The sequence below is a fragment of the Aotus nancymaae genome, unplaced genomic scaffold (assembly GCF_030222135.1).
Source record: "Aotus nancymaae isolate 86718 unplaced genomic scaffold, 86718_ANA_hifiasm-v0.15.2.pri h1tg000076l, whole genome shotgun sequence".
Classification (NCBI taxonomy): domain Eukaryota; kingdom Metazoa; phylum Chordata; class Mammalia; order Primates; family Aotidae; genus Aotus; species Aotus nancymaae.
Window position 1 is genome coordinate 15,164,899 of NW_026988491.1, and position 25,649 is coordinate 15,190,547.

The window sequence follows — 25,649 nt, forward strand, 5'->3', positions numbered from 1 at the left end:
TGAGATCAGAAGCACCCAGGACAGTTCTTTTTTTAAAGACAAGGTCTTGCTCTGTTGCCCAGGGTGGAGTGCAGGGGCACGATCATAGCTCACTGTAGCCTCAACTTACTGGGCTCAAGTGATATTCCTGTCTTAGCCTCCCGAATAGCTGGGACTACAGGTGCGTGCCAACATGCCTGGCTCATTCAGTTTTATTTCCTTGTAGAAACAAGGCCTCCGTGTGTTGCCCAGGTTGGTTTCAAACCTCTGGACTCAAGTGATCCTCCTCAGCTCCCCAAAGTGCTGAGATTACAAGTGTGAGCCACCCTGCCTAGCCTGGACCTATCTGTGAGGACCATGGCACTTGGCCCCCTTCGTCCCATCTCTCACTATCCAGCCAGGGCCCTGGGCTGCGGGACCCACCTTGGGAGTGCTCTCTCGGTGCCGGATGATGCTGTGCAGGTTCTTGGTGACGTGGGTGTCCAGGCTGCATGCCAGGTTCCAGGGCTTGCAGATCCAGTGGTTGTCCTCACCCCTGGGGAGCAGAAGGACTGTCTGGGTGGTGCCTGGGGCCTGTGTTCAGAGATGGTGCCTCCCCAGGACCCAGTGGCAGAAGAGGGCAGCCCACATCTCTGGGAGCTGAGGGCATGCCAGAGAGGAGCTGTCAGAGGCCAGGGCTTGGGAAATGAGGAGAGGTTTGCCAGAGCCCAGGGGGCTGTGCTGCAGTGGAGAGCTCCTGCAGTCCACGAGGCTGGCTGTGACGTTCGGTGCCCACGGCTTGGCTCCTGCACCACAGTTTCCACAGTGGGTGCTCATGGAGGAGCAGGCAGACACGTGGGCCGGGGGAAAGGGCCATGCAGCGCGCCCACGCCGTGTTTGAGGCTTACCCCCTTTCCCGCTGCTGGAAGTAGCTGACAAACTGGGGCAGCTCCGTGCGCAGGTTGAAGGTCCGGGGCAGCCAGGGTGGGCCCTCGGGGCCGCCCGCCCGGCGCGCGATGGAGGCCAGGCAGTCCTTGACGGTCAGCAGGTTCTCGCAGGGGAACTGGTTCAGCAGCACGCCCGGCCTCTCCTGGCTGAGTTTCCTGCAGGGCGGAGGCAGGTGCACCAGCTTAAGGGGAGGCCGAGACTTGGAGGCCGGCAATGCCTACAGGCCCTGACTGGGAGAGCCCCTGTGGGCGAGAGTGCCCTCACCTGTAGTCCTTGAAGTGTGAGAAGTTGAAGAGGATGTCGGCGTCTGCCTCGCTCGGGGTGACGGTGAAGCGCGGGTGGGTGAAGCGCGGGTGGCAACATAGTGAGATCCCGTCCCTACAGAAAAGTTAAATAATTAGCAGGGCTTGGTGGCGGTTGCCTAGAATCCCAGCTAATCAGGAGGCTGAGGCAGGAAGATTGCCTGAGCCCAGGAATTAGAGGCAGCAGTTAGCTATGATCGTGCCACTGCACTCTAGCCTGGGATAAAGCAAGACCACATCTCTTTAAAACAATTAAAAAAAAAATGATTAAGACATGCCCTCAAACTTTGACACTCTCTTCCAAAGGCAGAGCGGCATCCATCTCTGAGGGTAGGATGGACCTAAGGAATTGCTTCTAATTAGCAGGAAAAAGGTGGAAGAAACAGGGTTGCTTCTGTGAGGAGGCCATGAAGCCTGAGGCTTTCTCTTTGCTCTTTCCCTGGGATCAGCTGCTCTGAGAGAAATCAGGTGCCACGTCCTGGGGACACCTGAGCACCCCTATGGAGAGGCCCACAAGGCGGGGAGCCCAGGCCTCCCGCCAACAGCCAGCACCCACACAGCAGGCACGCACGCATGCCATGTGGAAGCAGGTCTGCAGCCTGACAGGCAGCCTGTGTGTCTCGAGGGAGACTTGAGGCCAGAGGAACCCCTCTGAGCCAGTCCTGAACTCCTGCCCCACAGAAATCATGTGAGATAATAAATGTTTGCTGTTTTAACGTGCTAAGTTTTGGAGTTACTTGTTACCCAGCCACAGCTAATGGACATAGGCAACCCCGGGCCCAGACCACAGACCCGACTGTGAAGGGTCAAATGGGAAAAAACAGGGATGCCTGGTCTTTTATCTCCTCCTCTTTCTGGTCAACACAGAAGTTCCCAAGGAAAACCATGAACTCCAGTTCATGTTCCATTAACAAAGAACCCCAAGACCAGGAAGTGTTTCTCCCTCCAGCTGCATTCACAAAGGCATTTGCTTTGTCAGGTAAATGTGTACTAAGCACCTTCCTGGTGCAGGGGCTCCAGGAGGCTCATAAAGAGCCTTTGAACCAATAAGACTGACCTCCTTGTTTTTGGCAAGGTTGGTTCAATCACCACTGACTTAGACTGAAAGTGCCAGGAGGCCCCCCAACAGCCCACCCCTGCAGTTGGCAGTGCCCACACAAACACACCACACTCTGCACACCCACTCTCATGTGAGTCAACTCGTCTAACCCTTCCCGCAACGCTCTGAGGCACTTTGCGCCTGGTGTGCAAGAAAGGCAACTTCAGTCCCTGTGGGACAAGCCTGCAGCCTCAGCCCACAAGCTACCAGGTCCCCCTGGTTCTGGACTCCAGCTCTTCCACCCTTGGCAAGTGACTTAACCTCTCTGTGTCTCAATTTCCTCATCCTCAGTAAAATGAAGATAAAAACAGAACTGTAAACTTGTAAGGAACAGTAGTACACGCCCACGAAGTACCAAGCACAGGCTCCCTTGCGGGCTGGTCCAAGCCTATGGAAGCAGCAGCACATCAGAAGACAGGGGAAGGAGGAGACAGGGGTCAGAGGTCAGGAACCCCCTACCCAACCCTGCCTGGTTCTGGAGGTGGCTATATTCCTCTTCCTCCCCCAGCACTGGGGGCTTGCCAACCCTGGCTCCCTAACCTGCCAGCCTCCTCGTATGGGGCCCGGATGAGCTCCAACCTCCAGCCAGGCACTTCTGAGTGGGCCAGATGAGTCCCACGGGGCCCTGACCAAGACTAAAAGCACCTTTGTTATCAATAACAGTGACCAAGACAGTAACTTGCAGGCCTGCTGAGAAAGGCATGTGATGTATGAACACTGGGTGTTCCTGTGCCTTTGTGAGATACGGACAGGGGGCCAAGCAGGGTTCACAGCCAAGACCAACTGCACAGCCCCCTTCCTTCCTGAGGGAGCAGCATGGACCCTCTGAGGACAGAGGCTTGTAAGCACTCTTTGGACCAATAAGACTGACCTCCTTGTTTTGGGCATAGTTGGTTCAATCACCACCGACTTAGACCAGCACCATCCTCACCAGGCATCTTGTGATCTGGAGCCCCAGCTGTGCAGCCACAGGCAGCTTGTGTTCACTCTCTGAGCCCTTCGTCTCTCAGAGGCTCCCAAAACTCTCTACGCCTCCCACAGTAACTGGCTCAGGGCCTAGCACCTGGCTGGTGTTTGATAACATTTGGTGTCTGGACAGAGAACATTCTGGAAGCTACCAGGCAGACACACTGGGGGTGGAGGAGGGCTGCACCTGGTAGTGCTCAGCGGGCGGCTCGAGCATGCAGGAGCTGAGGTCCAGCATGTCGGCGGGGGCCCAGGGCAGCAGCATGCACTTCCGCATCAGGGGATCTGTCTCTCCGTAGGCAAAGTCCCGGGTCACCTCCTCTGTGCCAAGACACGTGTGCCCATCAGAGTGGGATGACAGGACACTGGGCCGAGGCCTGTCCTCCAGGGCGGGAGGGCGCTGGACTTACCGCCAGTGTCTAGGTCCCTCAGGAGCCACAGCAGTGTGTAGGCCACCTGCTGGGGCATGTACAAGAAGGGGGCCGTGGCAAAGCTGGGCACGTCCGCATGCTGGATCCTCGAGCTGAACTCGTCATCCATGATGTACCACACCAGCATCTTCTCCTCGGCTGTCTGCAGACAGAGCACACACGCACCCCTTGCCCACCCGTCCACCATGGGAACTCCCTTCTGGAACCCAGACATCGACTACCCATCAGCCCACAGCCATCTCTCTGATCTTCAGAAAGGCCCTCTCACATGTACCCCAGGCCCTTTAGCTAAGCTAGGGGCTCTGGGACAGCAGCCCTGCCTTTGCAGACCAGACCCAGGCCTGGATAATGTAGGGTGACAACTCATGGTAAAAGGGCATTTGGAAACAAGGCACGCAGCTCAGTACCCGTAGGGGTGTGTCTGGGTTTGTGGGCATGGAGGGAGGGGGCGTACTCTTTGAGCTCAGGGAAGGCTCCCTGGAGGAGGTGACATCTAAGCTAAAATCATGAGAAACAAGTATCTTTTCCCAAACTAAGAGTGGTAAGGGGCTGGAGCATGGGGTGAGTCCGGAGAGGCCAGCAGCGGTGGGTGAGGAACAGTCGAGGGCTTTTAGGAGAGTGACAGGATCAGAGCAGCCAGGACAGAGGTGGCTGAGTCATCTGGGCCCTTTTAGTTTAGGAGTCAGAGGGCCATGTCCTGTGAGCTCGGAGGTCAGCTGGACCCGAGTCCCCAGCACAGTGTGCTCCCTAGGAAGCCACAGGAGAAAGTGAGTGGCTTGTTCTGGCCGGCCCTCCACCCACCCTGATGGCGCAGGGCAGCAGAGGTCTGTGTCCATGCCCGTTCTCCCTGTGCCTGGGGCCCAGCTACTCACTCACCCCATGGGCCAGCTGGTAGGTCTGGTTGAACTTCCACATCTCCTCAAGCACCAGGCCCACAGCCGCCGCGCTGGGCAGCTCGCCGTGGAACTCGACGCCCATCAGGTTGGCCATGCGGTGCAGCAGCCCAGGCACCTGCAGCAGCTGCTGGCGTGCGTGCTCCACACGACACGTCCAGGCGTGGTCGATGAGGAAGATGCTGCGGGCACAGGCCACCCATGAGGCTGCCGGGCGTACACAGTGCAAAGGGAGGCGGGGAGAGGAAGAGGCCCAGGGCTGTGCTGGCACCAGGACTGGAGCTTCCAGAGATTTGGTCTACCAGGTGCTGTAGTTATGCCCAGTTTTAGACTCCAGGGGGCCTGGGTCAGGGGCTGGCGCTGCTGCTCACTCCCTGTGTGATCCTGAGCAAGCACCTCCGCCTCTTTAAGCTTCTCAAGCAGGGTAGCACGGGTCTCTACTGCCTGTCACCAGGCTGTCACAGCAGCAGATGAGATCAAATATGTGGTACACCTACCGTCCACTAAGCACTCGTAATAAACATGCCAGTGGTCACTAGTGTGAAGTCCTCAACTGGACCCTGGACCACTGTGAACCAGGCCTATGCTGCCCATCTTTTTTTGTTGTTTTTTTTTAAGACAGTCTCACTCTGTCGCCTAGGCTGGAGTGCAATGACGCGATCTCGGCTCACCGCAACCTACGCCTTCCAGGTTCAAGTGATTCTCCCACTTTAGCCTCCCGAGTAGCTGGGATTACAGGCACCCACCACCACACCTGGCTTATTTTGTATTTCAGTAGAGATGGGGTTTCTTCATGTTGGCCAGGTTGGTCTTGAACTCCTGACCTCAGATGATCCACCAGCCTCGGCCTCCCAAAGTGCTGGGATTACTGGCATGAGCCACCACGCCTGACCATGCTGCCCATCCTGCTGCCTGCAGGCCTGGCACAGTGCAGCTGCTCAACAAAAGCAAAGGCCATACATGCAGGGGCCAGCACAGGCAGACGACACGGAGGCTGCCACACAGGGCTCACCCATGCAGCCAGGTCTTCTGCAAGCACCAAGGACGTTTTGTGGGAGAGGCTTCCAGTCCCCGCACACAGGAACCCTGCAGCACAGCTCCCACGGGAAGCATGCTGGGGCTGTGGCACAGGGTGAGCTGTCCCTACCCTCCAGGACACAGGGTTGACCATAATCCTCCCAGAGCCCTGCTGGATCAGGAGGCACTGAACACACAACCCACAGGTGCCTGATGGGCAAAGCAGACCCCAGCTCTGTTCCCCTTTTAAAGTGAAAGGGACGGCCAATGTTCCAGTTCTCAGGCTGGGAGCAAGTTCAGGAGTATTTATCTTATTGTGCTTGTATTAGGTTTGTTGGTTGGCCCATCCTAAGTAAGTGGATGAGCATGTGATGCAGGGCAGAGCCAGGCCTTCGGGGTGACCGTGGGCAAGTGAAGCAAGGGGTGCTGCACACAGATAGGGATGGGGTGAGGACGGAGAGCTTGTTGGGGCCTGGCAATTGTGGAGATTCAGGGGGACGAGGGCCTGGAAGCAGAAAGGCTCAGAAGCAGGTGGGGCTGAAATGAACACTCAGCCTCCAAATCCAAGACCCTGGATCCCTGGCCCCCACTAAACATGGCTGGCAGTGGGGTATGTGGCTGCAGGCCCCACAGAGACCGGGAGCTCCCAAGGCAGCCACTGCATCTAACGCACCTGCTCCTGGGCCTGAGTGTCACAGAACTCACTTCACTGAACTTGAAGGGGAAGGTGAACCTGAGCACGCACGGGTGGAGGTGCTGGGCTGCCCATACTCGGGGTGGCTTGCTACTGCCCACTCACAGCTGGAGGAGGACGCGGGAGAAGCTCTGCAGAAGAGACCAGACCCCTGCCCAAAGAGCTGTGTGCATGGACACAGGGGCCCAGCAAGTTTCTCGAAGGTTCCACAAAACCTTTGGCAGAGGGTTTTGTGGAAGGCCTGTCCTAGGGATAGCAACTCTTGGTCCCTGGGGGCAGGAAGCCTGGGGTACAGTCTCAGCTCTGCCCTAACTACCCTGTGGCCTCGGCAAGGCCAGGCCTGCTCCGAGTCTCGGGTCCTCAGGTGTTCTGGGGCCCATCCTAGATTCCAATTCAGCAGGACCAGGGAAGGGCTGTGACCAGGGAGGAGGAAGGCTGACCTGTACCCTTAACCTGGAGGGTAACCTTGAGGAAAACTGGAACTCCTCATCCCCTGTAGTAGGACCACTGTGGCAATGAGGCGGCTGGGAGGTGCTCCCAGGCCGCAGTCCACCCAGACTCCACAGCAAAGCCCTGTGTTGCCACGAACACTACTCTGAAGCCCTGATGGACACACTGCTGGCCACATGTGCTCACCACAAAGCTGTCCTGAGGAAGATGTCCAGTAGTGGTGAAGGGCCCAGGAGCGTCTGCAGTTACTGCGTCTCCCACCTTTCACCAAGTGAAGGTCGTGGTGACATCCCTGGCCAGGCTCCTACCTGTTGGGGTCAGCCGCCTGGAGCCCGCTCTCCCTGGTCACGATGACCTTGTAGCACAGCTCGCTCCCGGGGTTGGGCTGCCTCCTCTTCCTCCTCTTCCACTTCCTCCACTTGCATGATCCCAAACACTTCCCCAGCATCGAAAACCTGGGGGCCAGAGCTCGGGTCAGCAGGGCTGCGGGCAGGAGACCCCACCCCTAATGCCTTCACCACTGGCTGGGACTTCTGCTCCAGAAAGCCACCCAACGTGCCACACCCAGGCCTCAAGGACAAACATGTCTCCTTCAGAAGAGTGGGACCTGTTTAATGCAACTGCACAGTCTTACGGGAGGGGAGATTGATGCTCCTAGAGAAGTCAGGGTCAGAACAGGGACCTGATGTACCCACCATCGCCTGAGCTGTCATCCAGAGCCCTTTGTCCCACGGGACACTGTGCATGGAGATGGGACCGTGAGGACTCACTGGAGGTGTCTCTAGTCCATCCCCCTCGAATTACAGGGAAAGAGAGGCCCCAAAGATAAGAGAGGGTGGCTCCAGTCACACTGGAGGTCAATGGGAGTCAGGATCTTGGTGACCAGGGGGGACACCCTATTTTCCCCCTCCCCACAAGAACCTTTCAACACTAGGATAGCTGAGGCAACTCACAGAGAAGCCTCCTCCAACCCGGCCCCACCAAATCAAGGCCAACAGGAAGCGAAGGTCCAGGTCAAGGCAGGACAGGGAGATAAGGGCCTTGGTCCTGCCTGTGTGGCTAGTCAGGCAGGCAAATGACCTCTTCTGGTGTGTGTGGACCACAGGGGTCCCTGGCCCAGCCACGCTTTCGTACTGTCTGCCACGAGCCGGCACGGGGGGCTTCTGGGCAGATTCTGGAGCCAGGCCGTGTGGGTTCAAATCTTGGTTTCACCACTTCCTAGACAAGTGACCTTGAAAAAGTTATTAACTATCCCTTGCGTGTTTCCTAATCCACACAGTGGGAATAACAGAACCTCCCTCTGAGGGTTCCTGGGAGAATTAGATGACTCATACCCAGAGCTCAGAGTGGGGCTCGGCCACAACAAATGCTCTGTAAGCACGTGGTGCCGTTGTTACGCTTCTGAGACTCAGTTTCTTCAGGACAGATGGAATGAAATCAACAGCGTGCATGAAGTCCTGGCACACAGCAGAGGCTCAACAGAGACCAGTTTCTCCCTAAGACCTAGTTCCCACTGGATTAAAAACAGCAGTTGAAAAGGCTGGGTGTGGTGGCTCACGCCTGTAATCCCAGCACTTTGGGAGGCTGAGGCAGGAGGATCATGAGGTCAGGAGTTTGAGGCCAGTCTGATCAACATGGTGAAACCCCGTCTCTACTAAAAATACAAAAATTAGCTGGGCGTGGTGGCGGGCGCCTGTAATCCCAGCTACTCAGGAGGCTGAGGCAGGAGAATAGCTTGAACATGGGAGGTGGAGTTTGCATTGAGCCGAGATCATGCCACTGCACTCAAAAACAAAAACGGCAGTTGGAAACTAACTCCTCAGGCACAGGCGGCTCTTGTGCACTGGGCAGGACCTGCCCTGTGGTGGCATGAGGATGACACTCGTGGCCTTGCCCAGGGAGCTGAGTAAGGTCTAGGCCACCTGAAGAGTATCAGGTAAATTGCTCTGGGGCCTGGAGGGCCTGGGAAGACTTCATGGATGAGGAACCATCATCAGAGGCCAACTTCGAAGGGGAAGATTTAAACATGAGGCTGTGTGGTGAGGATGGAAAGGAACTCCAGGCAGAGGGAGGAGCGAGAGCGAAGGCTGGAGGCAGATAGCCCAGGGTGGAGCAAACCAGGGGTCACATGCACCCGTGACAAGGGGCATGCGGTTCTCCTTTGTCCTCAAGGTGGGTCTGGGGAGGCTATTGCTTTCTGCAGTTTAGGACTGGGGAGAGGCTAAGACCTTAGGCTTCCACTCCAGTACTCCAAATCCCCAGGGGACAGTGTGAGGCTGAGGACAGAGAGCCTGCCTGAAGCCTGGCTTGGCTTCACCCCAGCTGTGAAGTCCCTGAGTTATTTCCCTTAACCTATCGTAATTGACTACCTTTTGGGCTGCGCTTTGCATGCCCGCCAGGAGGCACTGTAGCATCTGGTCTCGGCGGCGGCAGCCATCCCAACCGTCCTGATAATCCCAGTTAGGGTCGGCCTCGGGGACTGCTGCCGCGCCTACTGGCATCTGGTTGTTAGTCAGATGTACCTGATTAGTGTGTTCCCGGGCTGCTGTAAAAATCCGGTCACGCTCATCTGGGGTATGGGTGGAGGATAGGATTACAAATGTGTCATGCCAGGTTAAATCATATGCCTGAGTAAGGTAGCGGAATTCTTTGGTGTAAGCAGTAGGATTGGTGGAGAAAGATCCTAGGCGTTTCTCAATGGCTGACAGATCAGAGAGGGAGAAGGGAACGTGCACTCGGACAATACCCTCTGCTCCGGCCACCTCGCGGAGGGGGCAAAGGAGGGAGGCTTCGTCGCTAGGAGCGCTGCGTGAGCGGATGTGTGCACTAACGGGAGAGGCTAGGTTGGAATTAGGAGATGGAGGACAGGGGGGGATTGTTGCACCTTCATTATCACCCTTATCATTACTACTGTCATTACTGCAACCTTTATCATCACTACCTTCAGCATTATCACCATTACCATAACCTTCATTATGATCACTACTACTTTCACCATCATCACTATCGCCTCCATCATCACCTACGACATACTACCGCTACCTTCATCAGCATTACTACTTTCATTACTACCACCATTATTAACAGTCATCTTTATCTCGAGGGCCTGAGTCGGTTAGTTAAGGTGGCCTTATTCGGTAGGTCCATTGGGGAGGCGACGTGCCTCGAGGGTGGCTGAATCTGTAACTACTGCATAGGCCGCTTTTTGTCGTCCCTCAGCTGTCACTATTGAACTCCCATTTACAAAAAGGCAAGGTCTGGGCTAGAGAGAGAAAGGTTAGAGGCCCTCCTCAGGTGTAACAAATGCATCCATTAGCTTAGGATAGGAATGGGCGGGGGAGGGGGAATGGGATGGAAGAGGAAACAAAGTAGCCAAGTTGAGTAGAGAAGTGAGAGGAAAGCTGACTGAAGGATTTTTAAAGAGAAAGTAAGACTCAGAGTGTAGAGGAATGGTAAAGAAGGCATTTTTTTTTCTTTTCTTTATGGAAAGCCCTAGTTTGGGTAGGTCTTGGGCTAGGCATCTTAATGATGACTTGGGGTCTAAGCGGGACTTCTGGTTCCCCATAGTTGGCTTTTGTGGGGCAGTCGAAGGTGAGGAAGGGATAGGAACAGTACTACACCCAACACGGGCAGAAGAGTTCCTTTCCCGGAGGAGGTGGCTGAGAAAACCTACAGGCTATAATGATTATAACAAGGAAGAAAATAAAAAGAGACAGGGCTAGGGCTATCTGCCACATGGCAAAATTAGAGGTTACAATAAAGACAGTACCACATACAAGACTGACAGACAAAGAGTGGGTGCCCCCCAAACGGGAGACCAGTCTGATGCCTTCCCGGCCACGTTCCCGTGGAACGGCGGGTTGAGGCCCACACAAGCCCCGTAGCTGTCAGGCCATGGGACTACACATAAACTCACTCACTCACTCACTCACTCGCACCGGAATTAGGAAGAAAGGGAGAAAAATAGAGTTAAAGTAGAAAGCGGGAGAAAGTAGTTAAAAATAGAAAGCTGCCGCCATCTTAAGGGTGCGGTCCAGCCGCAATCTTAGGTGGAAGAGAAAGCTAAGAGTGTGAAGCGGCCGCCATCTTAAGGGCGTGGTACGGCCACCATTTTGAGAGGGAGAAAGAGAGAAAGCTAAGAGAGAGAAAAAGAAAGAAGCCGAAAATACAGTTTTTTTTTTTTTTTAAATAAACGGGAGCCTTTTATGCCAAATGGGCTAATTTAAAACAACAAATTTAGTATGAGCCGGGGGTAATGGGGCTTCTGAATACCCACACCTTAATCGCTGCTGCGGGGGTGGTCGGAAGAGCGGCTAAGCGTCCCAGGTCATGCTTAACGAGCACTGACAACGAGAGGGTTCAGGAAAGTGGGGATGTCTCCCTCCAAATCCTGACCCTGACCTTGTGCTCCCCGGTCCGGCGTTGAGTGGAGGAATCAGTTTCCCCCAGGAGGGGTCTTACAACTCCTCCCGGGTATCGGCACCACTTGTAAGCTTTGTTCTTGGGTTCTTGCCACGTTTGAAATAAAGAAACTGAGGCCAGCACGAAGATAATCCAATGCGAAGGAATTTATTCAGGCTCCCGGGTGAGGTTCTGTGGTCCAGACAGGAGGGGCCGGAGAAGTCACGCGGACTCCTCTCAGGCACGGGGTTTTATAGGGAGTGGAGGTGTTTGATTGGCTGTGCCCAAGGTGAGTGGGAAAAAATGGAGGGGAGTGGGACCCGGATGGAACAAAATGGAGGGGAGTGGGGCCCAGATAGGACAAAATAGTAGGCAGGGAGAGGGGCCCAGATAGGACAAAGTAGTAGGCAGGAAGACAAAATGGCAGGAACAGGGTGGGGCCTGCAGAAGACAAAATGACAGGCACAGAGTGGGGCCTGCAGAAGACAAAATGGTAGGTAGGGAGTGGGGCCTGGATGGGACAAAATGGTATCAGGTAGGTTCTGATGGGGCTTTTTTCCCAGACTCCGGGAGAGGGGGAGGGGGCGTGTCCGAGCCCCCGGAGAGGGGGAGGGGGTGTGTCCGAGCTCCCGGAGAGGGGAAGGGGTGTGTCTGAGCCCCCGGAGAGGCAACCGGCCCTGCTCTGTCACCAGCCCCATTGAGATGTCATAAGAGCCCAGCTGCCCAGTGCCCCACCCGGACACAGACTAGTGGGTGACTCAGGACTACCCTCTCCATTTCTGACCATTGTATTGGTCTGTGCACAACTTTCCTAACATGGGAAATTTATTAAGTGTATTTTCTTTTTTTCTTTTCTCTTTCGTCTTTTTTTTTTATTTTATATTTTTACTAAGTGTATTTTGTTCCTGGGTACACCGCAGGCTCCAGCAGCAGTGGCAACTGCAAGGGTCACCTCCAGTCCACACAAACTCTTCAGCCGGCCAGGTTCACCCCGCAGTTCCTGCGCGTCTGCCTGCCCCACCATGGTCACCTAATGTCCACGAAGACTCCTCAGCTCACCAGGTTCACCCCGCAGTTCCTGCGCATGCGCCTGCCCCGGGAGGGCTAAACTCTCATCGCTTCACCTTGTCCCCCGAGCCGGGTCTTCGACTTTGCATAGTAGTCAGCTGCAAGATCTTGAGCTCCAGCAACCAACAGTGGGACCCTCCTCCCCGGGTCTGGAGGCCCCCATCGAGAAAGAAACCTGTGCTGCCTCCACACAACTTTGCAGGCAGCAGAAACACCGTGGGGACAGCGCCTGGCCAGACCCCAAAGGCGGAGGCGGGGGCGGCGGAAGAAGAGCTGGAAGCGATGGAAGTGGACGATGAGGTAGAGACCCAGGGGCAGGAGGAGGAGAAAGGGGGCCCCTGTAGCAGTGGGGGAGCAGCATCTATCTCGAGGCCCCTGGAGACTCAGGGAAACCTCGCTTCCGTCGACTGCAGTCCCAGGGCCTTAAAGGGAAATGTCCATAGCAGGAGCCTGACAGAAATGAACAGGGCTGACAAGGCCCAGGTGCCTGTGAGTTTCCACTCCAAGGGCCATGGAGTGCCCAGCGCACACAGCCCTGCAGGAGGCGTCCTTCCCTTTGGGAAGCCTGACCCAGTGTGGGGATCACTCCAGTGTAGAGACCCCTAAGTGTCTCCGCCATAATGGAGTTTGAGCCCAGACACGTTTTTCCCCCCGGAAGCAGTTGAGCTGAGGGAAAGAAGGAACTGAAAGGAGTTTGATATTGCAAAAGTCTATTTCTGGTTCACTGACCTAATATTATGGCTGGGTGAAGGCTGTGTGGTTTTATTAGACATTGTGTTTCTTGAAGTTTTTGTACTGGGCTAGTTTTATCACTTTGTTTGCCAAGTATTCACTGAAGCTTGTGATTATTCTCATGCCATTTGAAATTGTTGTCCTCAAGATTTATCGCTTGCTTTGACAGTTGTAAAATGTTATCTTATTCCTGTAAGTAGAAAAGGTCATCTGTTTGTTTTATGATTTTTTGGATCAATCTTTACGTACTAGGTGCTGGGGAAAGACCACCTCCGCAGTTCCTCGGATTCCCCCATGGAATGGGAGGACACCCAGCCCAAGGATGCTGCAGCCCTTGCAGCAAGCAGCTGTTCCCTACCCACAGCTGGCAGCCAAAGTCTCCGACTGGTCCCTCCCCAGGAATGGAGGTGGGGGAGAGCTGAGGGGCCCCTACCCGCTAAACGTCCCCGCCGATCCCCGGAAGGATTCGGAGTCACCACAGGCAGACGTACAAGACCAACATCCAGGACACTCAAAAAGCGGCATGGGAGAATAAAGATGTGATCAACTGCAGTGCCAGCCAGCCTGCCCCGATCTCTCCCCACCCTGCCCCAATGACTCCCCACCCTGCCCCAATGTCTCCCCACCCTGCCCCAATGTCTCCCCACCCTGCCCCACGCCACCTAAATCTCACCCTGACCTCAAAAAGCGGTGGGATTCCAGGCATGAGTCAGCATGCCAGGCTAATTCATGTGTAATCTCACATGCATTCAACACAAGCACTGTAATTTGAGGTGCCAATCACCAGAGAAATTTGATTGGAAATGTGTATGGCTACAACTTTGATTTGGACATTTCTCTCCAACTAGTGTGAATAAAAATGTGCTTTTGATTGCATTGATTCCTCTGATTAGAGTACTACAAATTATGCCAAACTCATCCTAAATTTCTTGTTCAGTTTCCTTTACACAGTGAGGTCTGGATTACCCTGACTTTTCTTAATTTACAAATTCAACTTGTATTTCAACTAGCTAGCATGGATGCCTTGCCCTCCTCCTATGCAACGGATATATTCTGGAATCAACATTAAACTGCATAGCAAGTTCGCATTCGCTGAGTTTTCTTTCTTTTTTTTTTTGGTGTTTTGAGATGGAGTTTCACTCTGTCTAGAGTTTTCCTTTACATAGTGTTTTTACTTGACTAAACACAAAAATAAAATTTGTTTCCATAGTTCAAAATTCAGTGCATAAGATTAATTAATATGTAGAAACTGGAGAGAAAAATTTTTTTCTGTTTTCAACTTGAGCAAGGTTTCTAAAGGATAGGGTCTAATTTATTAACAGTGTAAGTGAATAAAATTGGTTGAATAGTTTTATTGGAATTAAAAGGATAATAGAGGAGTCTTTCACCTCTAACTACTTGGCTGATAGATCTCTTATTTACGGTGCAGATAGTTAAAACCAGGGGCAATCGACATGCTTTGCATGCACGGTTTAGTAAAGGAATATTTAGTAGCTTCCCTTTATCATTCTTTTCCCACATCTGTAGAGTTTACGGATCCTGGACCACTGCAGGCTTTAGCCTTCTGCAGGGAATTGATCTGATAAGATTCAGTGCTGCTAATGTCTGAATTCTTACACAGAAAGAAAAAAACTCAAATCCCTTTTTATTTTTCAGGATACCTCTTTTATTTTCTCTGTAGAATCAAAATAAGATTCGTTTCTCCAGGGAGAGAGAGTGACAGAAAATTGATAACATATTCTGTGAATAGCTGAAAAAGGAGCGGGGCGAGCCCCGGGACAGCGGCCTGGCTAACTTCTGCCCGGCAGTGCCCTTCCCAGAGCGTGCCCTCGCCGCCGGTGAGTGAGGACGGGACCCAGAGTGGGCAGCGGGAAGTGGGGCCCGCACGGGTGCGACTCCGACAGCGCCGTGGGACAGAGGGAAACTGAGGCCGGAGCTGTGGACCGGATATACGAGGGGGCGGCCCGGGGCAGCACTTGGGACTCGGTTACCGGGTCAGGGGCGGGAGCGGCGGGCAGCCGAGTCCGGGCCGCAGCCGGGGTTCCCGCGCCGGCGGCCTCCAGTCCGGGGCTCGGGAGGGGAAACTTGGACAACCCCGCCCCGTCCCGCTCCTGGCAGCGCGGCTTCTCCTGCAGGAAGCGCGGTCCCAGGACTGACAGATGCTCCCTTTCCCGCCCATTCCGCACATAGGCAATGCCACGCGGAGCTCCCTTGAGGGTCTCAGAATGTCTGGGAGACCTCGGGCTCCTGATTCCCCGAGACATCCCGTTTCATAGAGGAGGAGAATAGCTCAGATCGGGGAAGTTTTTGTTTGCCCACGGCCGCTTAGATGCCCCCTGTCCCTGGATTCCCAGTGCGGGGCCGAGGTGCGCTGCAGCTTGGACTGAGCTTCCTGTGAGCCGAGCAGCCTCTAGGACCTGTCTGTTCCCCTTGGCCCTTGCAAAGAAACGGGAGCCCAGGTGGGAGAAGCGGGCACTTCCTGATGTGAACACGCTGCTCGTGGGGGCAGCTTCCAGAGGCCATGGCCTGGCGTGGGCTTGGAGCCCCTCTGGCCAACCTGCCATGGCCTGGCCATACCCGATAACAGCCATGTGCCCTGGGCTGGATGGCAGGAGAGACAGGACTTGAGGCTGTCCCAGCATGAGCTCAGGCAGGGCGAGGACATCAAGGGTGGTGGTGTACAGGAAGCAACCGCTCAGCTCGCCTGGCACACAGCAGGCCCTGCCCCTAAAGGCCTGCTGCCAGAACATGGGCGAGGCCCGGCGTTTGCGGAGTCAATGGGGCCTGGGACAGGGCAGCGTGAGGCAGGTTTCCACTGGCGGTGAAAGGGGCCGTGTAACAAGGGCAGGAGAGCCAGTCTCAGCCCAGCAGGGGCAGGCGGCCCCTGAGTCTCCACCTGACTGCTGGCAGCCCCACGGGGAGGCTCTTCGGGCATTCAGAGTTGGAAGAGCTCTTTTCCCTGTATCCCTCTCCAAAGCCCTTCTTACTCTGTAGTGATAGGTCCCACAACCCAGATTAAAGATAATATTCTGGCCAGGTGCGGTGGCACATGCCTGTAATCCCAGCACTTTGGGAGGCCAAGGCAGACCTCGAGGTCATGAAGTCAAGAGAGCCAGACCATCCTGGCCAACGTGGTAAAACTCCATCTCTACTAAAACTAAAAAAATTAGCTGGGCGTGGTGGTGCACAGCTGTAGTCTCAGGTATTTGGGAGGCTGAGGCAGGAGAATCGCTTGAACCCAAGAGACGCATGTTGTAGTGAGCTGAGATCACGCCACTGCACTCCAGCCTGGTGACAGAGCAAGACTCCATCTCAAAAAAAAAAAGAAAAAAAAAGACAATATCCCGTGACCCTTTCTCCTCTTCTGGGGCACCTCCCTTGGGACAAACAGGGCATCTTGGCACTGCCATGATAGTGGCTTCCTGTCTGTACACATGCACATGTACACACACACACATATACACACACACATGCATACACATACACACACAGACACAGACGTGCACATGCACACATAGACACACAGGCACAGGAAGGCATACGCACACACACACAGATGCAAACACACACATGCACACACCCAGACATGCACATGTACAGAGACACACATGTACAGAGACACAATACACACAGACATATACACATGCACACACACACAGACATGCACACACACACACACACAGGCCCTCTGCCAGAACAGGCCCTCCCCCTTGAACTCCTGCTGCCCCAACACTTGCTCTTTCATCCTGACCCCAAGCCAGGGAGACACTACACCAGTCAGGAAAGGGGTAGAGAGCCCTATTCTCCCTTCCTCTTAGGCCCAAGTGGAGGTCCCCCTCCTTGTCATTCAGGGCATGGTAACAGGCCCCACAGAAACTTTACCTCGCTTTCTGGCAGCATAGACCAAATGCCATTTTCAGTCTAGGAAGAAAAAATGGACAACAGTCAATGCATCCTTGCTCTGTGACTGGCAGGGATGGCAACAGGCCCAAGGCCGTTGGGGCAATGGCAAGAACCGCCATCCCCAGAGCATGGCCTGCTGGTGACAGCAGGAGGAGCTTGGTGACACAGGAGCTTGGAAAATGCTCAGGAACTTCTCCCAAGACCATTGTGCCCCCAAACAAATGCTGGTTTCAATGTCCTCAGAGCTGGAGAAGTAGGTCCCAGTGAAACAAGATGAAAAAAAGGGGTGAGACAGGATTCAGGAAAAAGGCATCACTTTATTGATCATTTGGTGAAAATGTCCACAGGTTTAGGTGGCTAATTATTACAGTGAATAATAATGGTTAAAAACTACCAACACTTTGTTTTCTGGTTTAGGCAGCATTTAAAAAATAACTCTGGGGAACTGGGGGAGACTTTCTAGCCTCCTCAAAATACCTTCTCTGCCTGAAACTCCACCATGAGTGTCAAAATCCCACCAAGACTAACATCCATTGTAAAGTCCAGGTCTCTCATGTGAGAGGGGCCCCTGCTTGCAGCCTGGCAGTCTCTGTTTCCCATTCTCCACAGGAACCATTTTAAATTCTCTTTTTTTTTTGAGAGAGGGTCTCACTCTGTCATGCAGGCTGGAGTGCAATGGCCTGATCTCAGCTCACTGAAACCTCTGCCTCCTAGATTCAAGTGATTCTCGTGCCTCAGCTTCCCAAGTACCTGGGACTACAGGCATGCACACCACCACACCCAGCCAGTTTTTGTATTTTCAGTAGAGACAGGGTTTCACTATGTTGGCCAGGCTGAACTTGAACTCCTGACCTCAGGTGATCCACCCGCTTCGGCCTCCCAGAGTGCTGGGATTACAGGCGTGAGCCACCATGCCCAGCACTATTTTTTTTTTTTTTTTTTTTTTTTTTTTGAGATAGGGTCTTGCTATGTCACTCAGGCTAGAGTGGAGTGGCGTGATCACTGCTCACTGCAGCCTCAACATCCCACACTCAAGTGATCTTCCTACCTCAGTTTCCTGAATAGCTGGGACCACAGGCACACACCACCATGCCCAGCTAGTTTTTTATTTTTATTTATTTAGAGACAGAGTCTCACTATGTTGCCCAGGCTGGTCTTGAACTCCTGGGCTCTACCGATCTTCCTGCGTTGGCTTCCTGAAGCGTTGGGATTAAAGGAGTGGGACACAGTGCCCAGCTCTTAGATTCTCTCTTTAACCTCTAACTCCACCTCTGTCTTCCTCATTTTCAGCAGAGAACACAGGCACCATCAGATGGGCATTTCGACTTTATGCCACCAAACCCATCCATTCACTGGCTTCTCCTAGGCCTATGACAGGAAGCCACGGGCCAGGGCGTGCCTTGGCCAGGGAAGGAGGGGAGGAGGGGAGGAGGCTGCCCTCGCCTCTTTGAGGCTAGCCCTGCTCCTGTACCCGATTTCATCTGGTCTTCTCACCTGGACATTTGGGGATCTCCTGTCTCACCTCAATATTCTGCTTTTCTTCTGGCTCCTTCCATCAGCATCTAAACACATTGCTGATCTCTTCCATTGAAAAGAAAAAAGCCAGCTGGGTGCAGTGGCTCACATCTGTAATCCCAGCACTTTGGGAGGACAACGCGGGCAGATCACCTGAGGTCAGGAGTTCAAGACCAGCCTGACCAACATGGAGAAACCCTGTCTCTACTAAAAATACAAAAGTATCCGGGCGTGGTGGTGCATGCCTGTAATCCCAGCTACTCAGGAGGCTGAGGGAGGAGAATCGCTTGAACCTGGGAGGTGGAGTTTGCAGTGAGCCGAGATCACGCCACTGCACTCCAAGGGCAACAAGAGCAAAACTTCATCTCAAAAAAAAAAGAAAAAAGAAAAAAGCCTTGCTCCCTTGAAGCCGTATTCTTTCTCCAGTTACTGTCCTAACTGACCCCTACACTTAACACCAGTCTCCTCGAGAGCGGCGTCAGCAGGGGGTGTGTTTCCTGCTTTCTACCTCTCCCGCACTCCACAACCCACTGCAACCTGTTTCTGTCCCCATAAGCCTCTGAAACCCCTCTCACTGAGGTCACCAATCCACTCCTAGTCACCAAACCCAGCTGACCTTTTCTTTAACAACCTCACCTTCCCTCCTGGCTGCTTGACCTCTCATGCTCTGGTTTACCTACTACCTCCCACTCCTCTCTTTCTCTTTCATGCTCTGGTTTTCCTCCTACCTGTCCCTGTCTTCTGTCTGTCTGTTTCTCTCCCCCTCTCATTCTCTGTCTCCCTCTACCTAAATCTCAATGTCAGTGTTGCTCCATGTCCTGCTGCTGACAACAGAGACTGAACTTTCACCTCAGATGCTCTCACTTCTAGGCCTTTGCACATGCTGTTCTCTACCTAGAATGTGCTTCTCCATGGCTTTCAGGAAGGCTTCCCCGACTACCTGAGTTCACGTGAGGTAGCCCTCTTCAGTGCTCTTAGGGTACTGTACCGTCTCCTGACTGAGAGACCACTTTAGGCCCACCCACTGTCAAACCCCCAGTAGCTGCCCTCATGCATGGGACACAGCAAGAGCTCAGTAACCAAATGAATGAATGATTACATGACTGTGGCTCATCCTAGCACTTCAAGACCTGATCAGAGTTGAAAAGTTGCTGTACCTGACTCCGAACCCTGCTAGCAATATATTTAATAGTAAGCTTTGTTAGTTATCTATAACTCGGTGTGAGTGAAGTTATCAGGTTTTTTTCTGGGAGGAGGTTTAGAGGAGGAAAGGAGAGGAATGAGTCCTAAAGGAGAGGAGAGGAGCAGAAGGGCATGCCAAATAGGAAAGGATGCAGAAAAGGTAGGCTTGGGGTAAAAAAATATTCATCTGCTTGGGTGGTTTACTGAGTGCAGCCTTTTAGGCCTGCTTACCAAAGAGGCCAACCTTGATGAAGCTAGTGATTTGCAGATAATCCTTTTACCATATCAGTGTCAGGTAGCTTATCCACCTCCTCTTGGGCTCTAGGACCAAACCCGAGAAGAGCACTGGAGCCCAGCTAAGTCTGGGAGTCCAGTGCACAGGCCCCCCCCGCCCCACTTTGCAGGGAGAATGGTGTCTATGTGTGACATCATGTCTTAGGGGGCTTTATGATGGGACAACCTCTTCAACCTTGGCCAGAACAGCTTGTCAAATGCCTCAGGGTGGCTTTAAATCCCCAGTAGTGAGAGGCAGCCCCTTTGTACATATCTGGTTGGTTCAATTCAGCACAAACAGTGCTAACTGAGCAGCCACAATGTGCCAAGCTCTGTGTGAAGTCCCATAGAGACACAAAGACACAAAGGTGTGTAAGACTCAGTCTTTTTTTTTTTTTTTTGAGACAGAGTCTTGATCTGTTGCGCAGGCTGGAGTACAGTGGCACTCCAGGCAACGTCTGCCTCACAGGTTCAAGAGATTCTCGTGCCTCAGCCTCCCGAGTAGCTGGGGTTATAAGTACGTATTACCATGCCTAATTTTTTGTATTTTCAGTAGAGACAGGGTCTCATCATGTTGGCCAGGCTGGTCTTAAACTCCTAGCCTCAAGTGATCCACCCACCTCGGCCTCCCAGAGTATTGAGATTACAGGAGTAAGCCACTGCACCCAGCCAAAACTCAATCTTATTGCGTAACACAGTAAGCATATTTTCTAAATCAAAAACCAGAACACAGCCTAACAACTGAATGTCATCCATTCATTCATTCACTCGTTCAACCAGTGTCTGCTGAGCTTCCATTTTAGACCAAGCGTTATGCTGAGAGGATCAAAGGTTAACAAAACATAGAGCTTACCCTTGAGGAGCCTGAAGACTTCAAACAGACATCTTATGGTTCAAGACAGTAACTTCTACCTTCCTCCAAATTTCTGTAAATGTAACAATAATAATTACAAATCTATGGGTGGTTGAAACTGAGGGATGGATGCCTCAGTCTCACATACACATAAAACATTCGCCAAGATAGGCCAGATTCTGGACCACAAAACAAATCTCAATAGATTTTAAATTTATTTCAAGTATGTCCTTCAACTACTGTGGCATTAAAAATTAGAAATCATAGTTGGGTGTGGTGGCACGTGCCTGTAATCCCAGCTACTCAGGAGGCCGAGGCAGGAGAATTGCTTGAACCCAGGAGGCGGAGGTTGCAGTGAGCCGAGATCGCGCCACTGCACTCCAGCCTGGGCAACAAGAGCAAAACTCCATCTTTTAAATAAATAAATAAATAAATGAAAAAAAATTAGAAATCAGTAACAGAAAGATTCCTGGAAAGGAGTCTGAACTCAGACTTGCCTAACCCTGCCCCCACCTGACGGTATTTCTCTACTGGTCCTGGTAATTGATCCAAAAGCCATAAACTCTTGGGAGCTTTATGGTCATCACCTGAGAAACCTGAATACTTATCCTGGCCAACTCAGGGCAAGCTTATATCCCCCTTCTCGGATTGCAGCTGGTGCTCTCTTGAAAGCACCACCTCGGCTGGGCATGGTGGCCCACGCCTGTAATCCAAGCACTTTGGAGGCCAAGGCGGGCGGATCACCTGAGGTCAGGAGTTCAAGACCAGCCTGACCAACATGGTGAAACCCCGTCTTCATAAAAAAAAGAAAGCACCACCTCCTGGCTGGAGGTCAACCAAGTCAGGGAATTATAGCAACTCACTACAGAATAACCCTGCTCCAAGGAAGAAGAATACAACAGCTAATTCCACTGCCTGCAACACCCTGGCTAACCAGAGGTCCTGAGTCTGTCCACGTGACAACTTCACTGCTAGCACAACCAGCATTTGAGAAAGCCAGCACACTAAACAAAACTACAAGCAAGGACCCTCACACTCACAGTCTACTTTACTCCCCTCCCAACTCCACCAGAGCAGGTGAAGATGGATCACATCACAGGACTCTTTGCAGACATTCCCCAGCACCAGCCTGGAACCTGGTAGCCCCACTGAGTGGCTGGACCCAGAAGAGCAATGGCAATCACTGCAGTCTGGCTCCCCGGAAGTTCCATTCCTAGGGGAAGGGGGAGCCCATCACATGAAGGAATCACTCTGTGGGACAAAAGAATCTGAACAGCAGCCCTTGAGTTCCAGATTTTTCCCCTGAAATAGTCTACACAAATGAGAAGAAATAAGAAAAGTAATTTGTAATATGATAAAACAAGGTTCTATAACACCCCCAAAAGACCATACTAGCTCGCCAGCAATAAATCCAAATCAAGAAGAAATCTCTGAATTGCCAGATAAAAAATTCAGAAGGTAGATTATTAAACTACTCAAGGAGATACCAGAGAAAGGTGAAAACTAACATAAAGAAATTTAAAAATTAATACAGGCTTTGGATTTGTCAGGCGAGGTGGCTCACACCTGTAAACCCAGCACTTTGGAAGTCTGAGGTGGGAAGATCACTTAAGGTCAAGAGTTTGAGACCAGCATGGTCAACAAAGTGAAACCCCATCTCTACTAAAAATACAAAAATTAGCCAGGCACGGTGGTATGCGCCTGTAATCCCAGCTACTCGGGAGGCTGAGGCAGGAGGACTGCTTGAACCCAGGAAGCAGAAATTGCAGTGAGCTGAGATTGCACCACTGCACTCTAGTCTGGGCGACAAAGTGAGACCCTGTCTCAAAAAAACCAAAAAACAAAAAGCTAAAAACAACAACAAAAAATACAGGCTATGGATGAAAAATTATCCAGAGAAATAGATATTATAAAGAAAAAACAATCAATTTCTGGAAATGGAAGACACACTTAGAGAAATACAAAATGCACTGGAAAGTGTCAACAATTGACTACAACAAGTAGAAGAAAGAACTTCAGAGCCTGAAGACAAAGCATTTAAAGTAACTCAACCAGACAAAGACAAATTAAAAAAATGAACAAAGCCTCCAAGAAATTTGGGGTTATGTTTAACAGCCAAACCTAAAAACAATTGGTGTTCCTGAGGAAGAAGACAAACCTAAACGTTTTGAAACCTTATTTGAGGAAATAATCAAGGCAAAGTTCCTTGGCCTTGCCAGAGATTTAGACATCCAAATACACGAAGCTCAAAGAACACCTAAAAAATTCATTGCAAAAAGATCACAAGTCAGGCACACAAAGGCACACAGTCATCAGGTTATCTAAAGTCAAGATGAAGCGAAGGATCTTAAGCGGGATGAAGCAAAAGCATCAGGGAACCTATAAAGGAAAACCTATCAGATTAACAGCAGATTTCCCAGCAGAAATCCTATAAGCCAGAAGGGATTGGGGTCCAATCTTTAGCCTCCTCAAACAAAATGATTGCCAACCAAGAATTTTGTATCCAGCAAAAAAAAGCTTCATAAATGAAGGAGAGATAAAGTCTTTTTCAGACAAACAAATGCTGAGAGAATCTGTCACTACCAAGCCAGAACTACAAGAAATGCCAAAAAGAGTTCTAAATCTTGAAACAAAAATAGAATCTCCTTTAAGTATATATCTCACAAGGCCTATAAAACAATAACACAATTTTTAAAAAGCCAAGGTATTCAGGCAACAACTATCACCATGAATAAAACAGTATCTCACATCTCAATACTAACATTGAATGTAAATGGCCTAAATGCTCCACTTAAAAGATACAGAATGGCAGAATGGACAAAATCCACCAACCAAGTATCTGCTGTCTTCAGGAGACTCGCCAAATGCATAACAACTCATATAAACTTAAGGTAAAGGGGTAGAAAAAGATATTCCATGCAAATAGAAACCAAAGTGAGCTAGAGTAGCTATTCTTATGTCACCCAAACAGACTTTAAAGCAATAACAGTTAAAAAAGAAAAAAAGGGCCAGGCACGGTGGCTCATGCCTGTAATCCCAGCACTTTGGGAGGCTGAGGCGGGCAGATCATGAGATCAAGAGATCAAGACCATCCTGGCCAACATGGTGAAACCGCATCTCTCCTAAAACACAAAAAAATTAGCAGGGTGTGGTGGTGCACACCTGCAGTCTCAGCTATTCAGAAGGCTAAGGCAGGAGAATTGCTTGAACCCAGGAGGTGGAGATTGCAGTAAGCTGAGATTGCGCCACTGTGCTACAGCCTGGGCGACAGTGCCAGACTCCGTCTAAAAAATAATAATAATAATACAAAAAGGGACATTATATAATGATAAAAAAAATTAGTCCAACAGGAAAATATCACAATTCCAAATACATATGCACCTTAACACTGAAGTTCTCAGTATATAAAACAATTATTACCAGACGTAAGAAATGAGATAGATGGACCTCATAAACACAGATCCAAGTATTAACAAAATCTTATCACATTGAAAATAATATGTAAATATATACAACATTATCAATGGCATTTACTTCGAGGAATGCAAGGTTGGTTCAAATTTAAAAACCAATAAATGAAATTTACCACGTTAACAGACTGAAGAAAAACTACATGATTATCTCAATAAATGCATAAAATATATTTCACAAAATCAACATCTGTTCCTGAAAGGAAAAAAAATTTCCAGCAAACTAGGAGTTCATGGAAACATTTTCAGTCTGATAAAGGCATCTACAAAAAACCTATAGCTAGCAACGTATACTCAATAGTAAAATATTAAATGCTTTGCTCCTAAGTTCAGGAATGTCTTAAATTTATTTATTTATTATTACTATTATTTTTGAGACAGAGTTGCACTCTTGTCACTCAGGCTGGAGTACAATGGTGCAATCTCAGCTCACTGCAACCTCCGCCTCACAGGTTCAAGACATTCTCCTACCTACGTCCTAAGTAGCTAAGATTACAGGTCCCCGCCACCATACCTGGCTAATTTTTATATTTTTAGTAGAGACTGGGTTTCACCATGTTGGCCAGGCTGGTCTCAAAGTCCTGACCTCAGGTGATCTGCCCACCTTGGCCTCCCAAAGTGTTGGCATTACAGGTGTGAGCCACCACACCAAGCCAGAAATGTCTTATGGCAAAAAATGTCTGCCCTCAATCACTTATTTTTTATTTTTTTTCTTTGAGATGGAGTCTTTTTTTTTTTTTTTTGGAAGCAGAAAGAAAGGGAAAGAAGGAGGGAGGGAGGGCAGAAGGGAAGGAGGGAAGGAAAGATGGACAGATGGACAAAACAGTAAATACAGCCTCAGGGACCTGTGACACTATTAATAAAAGATCAGAGTGGGGTGTGATAGCTCATGCCTGTAATCCCAGCATTTTGGGAGGCAGAAGGAGGAGGATTTCTCGAGCCCAGGAGTTTGAGACCAGCCTGGACAACATAGTGAGATGCCATCTCTACAAAAAAATACAAAAATTAACTGAGTGTGGTGATGCACAGCTGTGGTCCCAGCTACTCTGGGAGCTGAGGTGAGAGTGACACTTGAGCCCAGAAGGTCTAGGTTGCAGTGGGCCATGATTGTGCCACTCTATTCCAGCCTGGGTAACAGAGCAAGACCCTGTCTCAAATAAACAAACAAACAAATGAACAAATCATCAAAGAAAACTTTCCTATTTGGCAAAATGTATAAAACAATAGATTCTGGCCGGGTGCGGTGGCTAATGCTTGTAATCCCAGCACTTCAGGAGGCCGAGGCGGGCAGATCATGAAGTCAAGAGATTGAGACCATCCTGGCCAACATGGTGAAACCTGTCTCTACTAAAAACACAAAAATTAGCTGGGCGTGGTGGTGCATGCCTGTAGTCCCAGCTACTTGGGAGGCTGAGACAGGAGAATCGCTTAAACCTGGGAGACAGAGGTTGCAGTGAGCCGATATCCTGCCACTGTGCTCCAGCCTGGGTGACA

At 51.3% G+C, this 25,649-nt stretch overlaps 2 protein-coding genes and 1 long non-coding RNA gene across 3 annotated transcripts in view; 1 reads left to right on the plus strand and 2 right to left on the minus strand.

Annotated features, from left to right (window-relative positions):
- Positions 1-949, minus strand: part of LOC110567842 (transcription factor 20) — a 75,601-nt gene extending 74,652 nt beyond the window's left edge. Inside the window, 2 exon segments of the mRNA XM_064368084.1 lie at positions 403-514; positions 867-949. The gene's annotated coding sequence lies outside the window, so the exon portion shown is untranslated.
- LOC135271254 (tubulin--tyrosine ligase-like protein 12) overlaps positions 943-25,649 on the minus strand; it is a 32,201-nt gene continuing 7,494 nt past the window's right edge. Inside the window, exons 2-7 of the mRNA XM_064368086.1 lie at positions 20,686-20,758; positions 7,067-7,213; positions 4,581-4,779; positions 3,684-3,846; positions 1,171-1,284; positions 943-1,061 (exon numbers count right to left, since the gene is read on the minus strand). Coding sequence (XP_064224156.1) covers positions 1,027-1,061; positions 1,171-1,284; positions 3,684-3,846; positions 4,581-4,779; positions 7,067-7,206 — 651 coding nt within the window. The 5' untranslated portion in view covers positions 7,207-7,213; positions 20,686-20,758 and the 3' untranslated portion in view covers positions 943-1,026. The remainder of the gene's footprint in view (positions 1,062-1,170; positions 1,285-3,683; positions 3,847-4,580; positions 4,780-7,066; positions 7,214-20,685; positions 20,759-25,649) is intronic.
- On the plus strand, positions 12,460-13,835 carry LOC135271256 (uncharacterized). The gene is made up of 2 exons (XR_010339376.1): positions 12,460-12,527; positions 13,212-13,835. It is a non-coding gene; the product is annotated as an uncharacterized LOC135271256 (long non-coding RNA).